This window comes from Coptis chinensis, chromosome 2, assembly GCF_015680905.1.
Source record: "Coptis chinensis isolate HL-2020 chromosome 2, ASM1568090v1, whole genome shotgun sequence".
Classification (NCBI taxonomy): Eukaryota; Viridiplantae; Streptophyta; class Magnoliopsida; order Ranunculales; family Ranunculaceae; genus Coptis; species Coptis chinensis.
This window is the reverse complement of record NC_141457.1, coordinates 107,713,334-107,722,836: the sequence shown is the minus strand read 5'-3', so window position 1 is coordinate 107,722,836 and position 9,503 is coordinate 107,713,334. Positions and strand designations below refer to the sequence as shown.

Genomic DNA, 9,503 nt, shown 5'->3' with positions numbered 1-9,503 from the left:
TGTCTTGAACAATGAAAATGATTTTTTATCAGATTAAAGAGCATATTTATCCACAAAAGATAAAGAAACACACATACCAAGTATTAATTGGATATATTTTATAGAACAAAGATCCTGATAAATGCAAAAAGGAAAAGAACATACTGAGAGGAAGTTATGTACTTCAGTGTATTCTGAAAGAACATACTGAGACTTGCAGCACCATTGTCAGTATCTATTTTGAACTTATGCTTGTTCTTTTCCCCAGTGCATTGCCATAATGCCATATATGGACCATTGCAAATCTTATCTGCCGGGATTAGATGCTGTGTAATCTGTTTTCAGGTGTATGAATCACAAAACCTTCACTATACTCTAATTGTAGTGGCCTTTCTGGTCTTGCCCTACATTAATAAAATTTACTTATCAAAAAAAAAAAAAAAAAAAAAAATGAATCACAAAATCCCACCCCACAGAAATATAGAGGAAATAATTGTAGAGCTTATACCTCTCGTTCTTTCTAGACCCACTCATTTTCCAAAGTTTAGCAGGGCTTCTATGCTAGAGGTTCCCCGGCCATTTTTAATTTTACCTAGCCGCTGCTTTAATAATACTTGCAAGTTTGATCAGAGTAACAGTGATAAGAGGCAGAGTCCCTCGTCCCTGTGATTGTGCAATTTACATTTAACTATAGGTGAGGGATAACTCAAAAACGATTCAGCCTTCCATCATCATGACTCTCACACAACCATCTCCTCCAATCTCTCTGCGGCTCATCCACCACCTCCACTACGTTACGTTCTTCTGTAAGGCAGGACCAGGAGCAGAAAGAGAATTTGTACAACGTTGCCTCCAAACTTGCTCTATGTTAGAAACCCAAGCTACAAAAATTACCTCCACAGCGTACAACCTAGGCTATCCTCATCAACACTTATTGCCACGCTGGGCAAGTGGACCATGCCCTCGAAGTCTTCTAACATACCCTAAAAATTGTCTGCGCCAAACTTATGCCTCCACTCTTTGAATACAAATCAATCAAAGGGTTACATACTATTGGATCAGTTTCAAAACCATAATGCATAATCTTAGAGTGAATTTGATCAACATAGTGAAAACTCAAATTCTCACACCACTACACGCCCTAAGAACAGTAGCAAAAGTAGCATTGTTAAGACTTAAGACATATACCACTTACATTCTGCTAAAACCCTAGAAAAATAAACACAACCCCCGACGATACAATTTCTTTGCTAGAAACACATAAAAGGATAAAATAAGCAAACCAACCTTAACTTGCTTCAAGTACTCCTCTTGCTTCCTCATTTCCTTGACTCTCGCCTCCTAGACGATTTAAACAAAATTAAATAGATCAAGACAGTAATATAGAGGATAACCTTTTCGTTTTACATTTTTTTTTTTGGGGGTTGAAACATCACCCGAAGGCGATGGACCCTCTGTGGGCAAACTACAAACTTCATCGGACCGCTCTTTTCTCGGATTCACAAACTCTTTTCATGCTTCAACAGATCGAGATATCTATAAAAACGTAATCAATGTAGTGAGAATTAAGCTGTAGAAAGTGTATATAAGGTTCTTCAAAAGTAGTCTATAGAAGGGTAAATACACCCGCACATAGTTTTCGGGAAGAAAGAGATGCAGAGGGGAAAAATTCAAACCCCGTCTTTACGGTGTATTTATCTTGTACACTTGATTAACCACGACAAACCCCGAATTGGGCATTTGTACTCGACCCACAAGGCAAATCAGTCGCATGTGCTACATCTAAGTACATTGATAAATAATCTACATTGTTCCCCTTTGGATAAATCAACACTCGCCTATCAAAAACACAAAATTGTCAGAGACTAAAAAGAGCTTATTATATCAAATAGCTCTAGTAACCTCCATAGTTAACTTTCTTGAAAGCTCTTCGGCAGCATGTAAAGAATCAGAACTCTCACGGACTTTTCTTTCATAGTCAATGACCAGCTGTGAGAACTCTACATTCCTAGCAAGAACGCCATTTGTTTCATCCCTCTGCAACAGTATGAGACAAACAAACTAATGCCGATCAGTTTTCCCAGCTCTGCGCTTTCCAAAATACAGAGACTTTGGCTTGAGATTACGAATGACCCTATCCCCGCTATGGAGAGTTCCGAGAAGAATCAAGAGATTTTTTCCTGATTTGGAGATTTGAGAAAGTTTAGGTGTTTGACGACAACTTGGGTTTCTTTTTTGGATTGTTAATTAATTCCTTACCCCCAGCATACAATTCAAATGAGGCGTATTTTTTGTTTTTTTTTTCTCACCACATGTGAAAAGACCTAATAGATTTCTATAAATTACAAAATAGACCAATTTTAAGGGTATTTTTCGTAAGAAGGAAAATAAATATTCTGAAAATATGGGTTTTTTTAAAAAAATTGTTGATGTGGCTCACTGTGAGTATCTTGGAAAAATGGATATTAATGTAGGTAGGATGATTACCAACTATTGGATGGAGCTTTTTGGCCCCCATACTTCTCTATTTTGTTAGATAGATAACACAACAGTAAATAACGAACTCGGCCAATCTATTATTCTATTTGGTGAAGGGGCAGTCCACAAACGATAGCAATTTTTGGAAAGACATTTGCGTGTATCCACCTTTGCTACAACTACAACAAGGAAGAGGGAACATCCGCTGTTGGCAACATCAACCCAATTGTATGTCATGCTGTTTTACATGGCCGACGTACCAAACAGATTGCGTACAATGTTGTATTCGTCTCTGTTCCATCACTTCCCTGTATAGTTTCGTACGTGCTTGGCAGTTGGAACTTGGAAAGTTGGAAATCTTTAGAAAGTACTTTTCTTGTTCCCTTAAGGCCTTAATTAGAGGCTACCATGCAAGTTTTTGCGTGGCGAAGTGAGCTGAGGGTGCCGTGCAACATCCGGTTAGGGATTTTTTTTTCGCTATTATATCCGGTAAGGGACAACATATTTTTTTCTTAATTTATTAATGTTCTTACCAATGTTTGGTTCAACTTGCATCTTCTCTCCTGTTTAATAAAACAGATTCAGATAATGTAAAGAAATCAAGTGAAGATTAACCATATGAACTTCAGAATTGCTCCAAATTTTCGGATTACGTACTAGATCTACTCAGCACATAGTAAAGAATCATAAAAATTAAAACATCAAGTCCATTACCCTGCTGATCACTGTCTCTCTAGGACTGGTGTCAATCTGGAGATCAAACTGATAAAGAAACATTCGTACAAGAGTCTCCCAAAGTATGATTCGGTTTAATTATTGGGCATGTTCCTCGGACTTGATTTAGGAAGTGGTCGGCCATGATGTGAGAAAGTCTCGCTACAAGAAATGATGAACACAACAGTTTCATCCTTTAGCCCATATTAGTTTTTTTGAAAAATAAAGTCTATGTTCAACCGACTCTGTCTATTTCAAGGCCCGCCTCATCGATTTAAAAGTTCAATCTTCCCAAGTAAAGAACTCGATAATGACTACCAAGTAAAGAAATTGGGCACGACTATTCAACTACTCTCTAAAAGAGATTTTTAATTTTGCTATACGTTATTGCCACTTGATGATAAATTTATGGCGTACAGATAATTTGAGCAGAATTGAACTTATTGCATCCAACTAATTTCAATTTAAATGTCAGTGCATACCAGATTGACACCATGGATACTGGCCAATTTAATTGGATATATTAATGGTTTATTAGCATTATTCGTAATAATAAGCTACCAATGCGAATATTATCTTAAAAAAAAACTACCAATGCGACTGTATTAAATGATAGTTTTTAGAGCATTTTTAGATAGTGGTAGTATTCTTTAAATTTGAAGAAGAAATTTGGAGAAACTGGTCGTAAATTTTGACCAACTATAACTGGTCGCAAATATCAACCGTAAATGAGATTGTAGATTCTACCACGCGCGTTATTGGTACTGGCGCACGCCAGTACTATTGTCGCACGACAATTATCGCCTCCAAGTTGAAAAAAAAACTCACGTAACATTCCCACTGTCGCACCAAATTGAAAAAATAAAAAATAATAATAACTCGCGCGACATTAGTAGTGACGTGTGCCAGTACAGTACCACTGACACGTGGTGCTAGTCAAAATAAATAAATAAATAAATAAATAAAAATCGACAATATTTACAATAGCGCGTGACATTACTAATGTTGTTCCGCATCCGCATTCAAATTGTCAAATTTGCAAACAAGAATGCAAACGGACAAGTGATACAATCGAATATACTACTACCTAGAGTTGGAATTCCAAAAAAATTGGAATTCCAAAAAAATTCAAATTTTTTCTTCAAATTTAAAATTTTTGACAAGTGATACTACCACCTAAAATTATCTTATATTTTGTTGATTAACGGGGAAAAATAGAGTACCTTGGAAAATATCCCAATCACGCACCAAATACATTGGATTTTACTCGAAGTCAGAACAAATACACGCAGAATAAGGGGCTCACAAGTCACCACTCCAGTGGTGAGGTACTGCTGCTCACCCATGCGGATGGGACCTATAGGAAAAAGTATACAAGGCTTAGATTCTTCAAATGACCCCACCAACTGCACGTCATCACTTCTGGGCCATCCATTTCCACAGATGGAGTCACAGTGTCTGATGCAAACGTACCTCACTGGCAGCTCACAGTTTCTTGCCAACCAGTCATATCTATGCGCAGTACACGTGGCATTTGGTCATTAGAGTAAAGTCCTTAAACCGACCTTCTGATAAACCTGATCTCGAGATCTACCCATTGTCCCCATAAACACGTGGACCTGATTATGATTCCATTGGTAGTCGGCACGCAATGCCATGACACACAATCCTTCCAGCCTATACACGCACATAAACACATTCTCTTTCCCTCTCTCATCTCTTATTTTATTTCCTTTTCCTACTTTTATTATTTCCTTTTTCTTTTTATATACTTTCGTCGGTTACAATTACTCGACAGTCTCTCCTCTCACTTTCTTTACTCATTTATTTTTGCCTTAATCGCGTTACTTGCGCGTTTTCCATCTCTATATAAACCCCACTCTCCTCTTATTCACTTCATCCTCTCAACACATATAATCTCTGTTAACAAAAAGCTAGCTAGTGTTCTTATTTCTTTTGTGTTTGTTAAGTTATTTGCCAAGTGTCAACAATAATATGGCTGAGGAACAACAACATACAAACGTTGAGACTGGAGAGATCAAGGATCGTGGGATGTTTGATTTCTTGAGGAAGAAAGAAGAAGAGAAGCCACAAGAAGAAGTGATTGCTACTGAGTTGGAGAAAGTGCATGTGTCGGAACCTGAGAAAGTGCATGTGTCGGAACCTGAGAAAGTACATGTGTCGGAACCTGAGGTTAAGGTAGAAGGGGAAGAGGAGAAGAAGCCTAGTCTACTTGAAAAGCTTCACCGATCTGGCAGCAGCAGTTCTAGTTCGGTAAGTTTACATATACCTACCTGTTTTAATTCATCTTTGATAATTGATTGATAGAATAAGGTCAGATCAGTAGACCAGTAGTAGTAGTAGTAGTAGTAATTGATTTGATCGTGCGACGTTTTTTGAGTTGTTATTTTGTTACATGAACATTTGTCATTGTTTAGGCCACGGCAAAAGTTTTCTTGTATTTCAAGTTTCAACATATTCTGAAAAAAAGATCGATAAAACAGAGTCATATTCTAAAGTGCAAAAACAAATTTTGTAATGACTCATTTTCTTTGAATCATGCAGTCTAGTGATGAGGAAGAAGTGGAAGAGGGAGGAGAGAAGATCAAGAAGAAGAAGAAGAAAGGATTGAAAGAGAAGATTGAGGAGAAGATATCAGGTGAGAAAGAAGAAGAGAAGAAGTTTGAACAGGAAGACACTTCAATACCAATTGAGAAGTATGATGAAGTACCCGCTGTTGTTTCTCATCCTGAAGATGTGAAAACTCCAGAGGAGAAGAAGAGTTTCATGGAAAAGATCAAGGACAAGCTTCCCGGTACACACAAGAAGCCCCAGGAGTACTCTGCCCCTGCGGCGCCTGTCCCCACTCCTGCTCCAGTTGAGCACGAGGGAGAGGCGAAAGAGAAGAAGGGAATGTTGGAGAAGATCAAGGAGAAATTGCCCGGGTACCACAAGACTGAAGAAGAGAAGAAAGAGACTGATCACTAATTTTATCACAGAGATCGATCATATGAAGATGGGGTTTGTTTTTGTTGCTGTTAGTTTTGAATTTTCTCTATATGCATAGTAAGTGCTTGATGTGTAAGTTTGTCGTCGTGAATTTTGTTTGAAAGGGGGAGATCTAGTTATCATATGATATCATCTCCACTACTTCCAGTTGTGAATTAAATATTAAATGGATTTGATTGTTTACTGTTAGATTTATTAGTGATATTTTGTGAAAGCTACTTAGCCCTAATAATATCTTCAAGGACCTTTATTCTTTGTCTATCGTTACTTTTTGGACCAATGATGCTATTCCACCATGAAAATTGCTTTAACAAGTTGTGAGTTTGTGACATACTGACATATTATGATGATGTTACAGAATTATTTGATTTTAAAAAGGGGGCAAAGATAACTCTTGTTGTTAGGATTATAAGGATAGAGACTAGGTTTTGGCCATTTAAAAATACTACGCAAATCAAAAGACTCAATTCAAATGGCGCCAAATAACGCAAAAAACAAAAGTGCCAAATGACGCAAAAGGCAAAAGAGCCAAATGACTCCAATTCAAATGGCGCCAAATGAAATTCCATTTTATTTTGGGCAACTTCAACTTGCGCCATTTGGGTTTTTTCATTTTACGTCATTTCAACTCGCGTAGAATGCACTCCACATTTCTCAAAAATACTCTCTATATATGGAGAGTAATATATGGATGGAGAGTATGAACTGTCGCAAATCACACCACTTTTGTGGGGATGCGGAGCCATTGGACTCAGCCTTAGTGACGCAATTTCCCATAAATAGTGAAACCATCTTAACATCAAGTTGAATCATCTATCTCTCTTGCCCTCACCCTAGCACCTAGCTATGGGATTCAAGGTTGATATTGATTCCAAGGGGAGTTCACTAGGCAGTATGATATTTGCTAGATGCTGGGGAACAGGGGAAGTAAAACTTAAAATGTTCATGATTTTTTTTGGCAAACGTAAAAATTTCTATGGGAAGAAGGATCTAGATTCCGGTATAAGCGAGGAGGATATGTGTTGTCATGTGACTTTGAAGGTGGATATGTGTCTGCACCTTAGTTTCTCACTGTCTCTTATGTTATATCACTTCGATAGGTTGTTATTCGTATAAGCAAGCAAAAATTCCAAGAAATGGAATGTGCAATGGAGGCCTGTGATTTCTGGGTTTCCTCTTCGGGCAACACAGGTATAAGTGTCCTAGGCAACGCTGTTCGGAATTTAATGGAAGACAATGCGTAAAAGAAAACAAAGCAATTTTTCTCCTTTCAACGTTTTGCTTTCTGGGCAATGATTGTTACCTTGCAAACTAAACCATTTTCCAAAAAAAAAAACTCAAACAGAAACATAAACAAAAATATAAAAAGTACTTACAAATTACAATCATACTGTTTTTATTTTGCTTAATTTTGGCTTCAGAAACATCCAGATCACTTTCGCTATAACAGTCAAATAACATCACACAAGAATTATTTATCATAAATTCAAGATGGTGGAAACAGGGTGGTTTGCATAAACAGGTCTACAAAGTCCAAAAACAAATATATGGATAAATTTGAAAATTCAGTCTTCAAAATCAAATTATTCACTTGAATGCAGATCTACATGTCCAAAGTCCAAACTAACGTAGTTATAAAGAATTTTGGATTGTATATAGTGTAGCATACTAGCACAATACAACTTATGCCCTGCCAAATACAACCTTAATTAGTTAACTGTGCTTAACTGAAACTAGAGATATGGTAAAATTCCAGCCAAAAGGATTGGCCGAGATGCGAATAATGTTGGTATACGGTTACCCACAGTTACCAAATTCATATTGGTTTTGGTTTTGGTTTCCTATTCTAAATAGGATTCTAATTTGATACCCACCTCTATAAATACAAGACCAGTTGGTGGGATTTGTAAGGCTAAAATTTGTGAGAGAGAGTTTGTGAATTCTTCGGGATTCGTTTGTGAGTGATTGTACTCTATTTGTTTATCTCTTGATTAGTAAAATTCTTCTCTTTTGATTGGTGGATTAGGCTAAAGCCAAACCACGTAAATCTCGTCTCTACTTTCTATTGGTTATTAAACTTTGCATTGGTAAGTGTTTTAATTGATTTGTTTTTGTCGATTTCTATCACTACATTCAATCTTCTTTGTCCAATTGTCACGCTTCGCGATTCGTTTACGTAACAAATTGGTATCGAGCCAAGGTTCTACCTAGGGCTTCTTTTGTTGGTTTATTGATTGTTTTGTGGTATATGAAAGTTTGAAAAGTATGGCGGCGGATCCTCCATCGGGTACTACTTCTTACTGGCGTCTAAGGAGAAATCACCTCCTACGACTTTGAATATTAACCATGCAAGGATTGATGTGGAGAAATTCGATGGATCTAACAATTTTAGTATGTGGCGTTGTGAAGTTATAGATGCACTATGCCAACAAGACTTGGATGATGTGTTAGACGAAAAACCATCGGATATAGAGGAGAGTGTTTGGGTTAAGAAAAATAGGCGAGCTTGTGGTATCATAAGATCGTGTTTGGCTAGGGATGTGAAGTACCTTGTTCTCAATGAGACTTCGACCAAGGAAATCTGGAGAATCCTTGAAGAGAAGTACTTAGATAAGACAATAGAAGGTCGTGTCTTTATGAAATCAAAGTTGTATGATATGAGAAAGAAAGAAGGTATTTCATTGTCCCAGCATATGAACGAGTTTAACAAGTTACTTACCGACTTGTTGAACATTGAAGAAGAAACGAAGGATGAAGACAAAGCTTTCCATTTGTTGAGATCTCTTCCCAAGGAGGAGTATGGGCATATAAAAACCACCATTATGTTCGGGAAGAAAGCTTTGAACTATTCTGAGGTGCAGTCTGCGTTGACAAGTTGGGATATGATGAACAACAATGAAAAGGAGTCAAGAGAGTCGACGAGCACTGCTTTTGTGGTAAGAGGGAGGTCTAATGACCGCCCAAACTCTACAGTGGTGGAAGAAGTAAATCTGGATTCAAGTCGAGAGGCGAAATCTAGCCCGTGATGAGTGTGTTTTTTGTCATGAGGTTGGACATTGGAAGAAAGACTACAAGAAGTTGAAACCTGGCGTAAAAGATCTTGGCGAAACGATCTAATGTCAACATTGCTTAAGGAGGTAATGATTACGATAGTTCAAATTTCTCTTTTCTGTTACATCGTATTTGTTTCATTGATTCCAATCATTGGATTTTGGATCTGGGTGCTACCTATCATGTTTGTCCCATAAGGGAGTGGTTTACAAGTTTCAAGGAGCTTGAAAGTGGTGATGTGTTGATGGGGAATGATCAACCCTGTCGCATTA

At 37.5% G+C, this 9,503-nt stretch overlaps 1 protein-coding gene and 1 long non-coding RNA gene across 2 annotated transcripts; one reads left to right on the top strand and one right to left on the bottom strand.

Moving 5' to 3' along the window:
• LOC147520271 (uncharacterized) lies at window positions 1–1,393 on the bottom strand. The gene is made up of 2 exons (XR_015214395.1): window positions 1,267–1,393; window positions 1–383 (listed from the first exon to the last, which is right to left on the bottom strand). It is a non-coding gene; the product is annotated as an uncharacterized LOC147520271 (long non-coding RNA).
• A 3,486-nt stretch (window positions 1,394–4,879) lies between these two features.
• Window positions 4,880–6,369, top strand: LOC147520270 (uncharacterized). The gene is made up of 2 exons (XM_086591849.1): window positions 4,880–5,445; window positions 5,737–6,369. The coding sequence occupies exons 1-2, from the start codon at window positions 5,167–5,169 to the stop codon at window positions 6,157–6,159; spliced, it is 702 nt and encodes a 233-aa protein (XP_086447975.1). The 5' UTR covers window positions 4,880–5,166; the 3' UTR covers window positions 6,160–6,369.
• The last annotated feature ends 3,134 nt before the right edge of the window (window positions 6,370–9,503 follow it).

Bases quoted from the DNA above. Each gene is read 5' to 3' on its own strand.
- LOC147520270 (XM_086591849.1), top strand. From the start codon at position 5,167: ATGGCTGAGGAACAACAACATACAAACGTTGAGACTGGAGAGATCAAG. The intron at 5,446-5,736 runs GTAAGTTTACAT...TGAATCATGCAG, and splicing joins GCAGCAGCAGTTCTAGTTCG to TCTAGTGATGAGGAAGAAGT.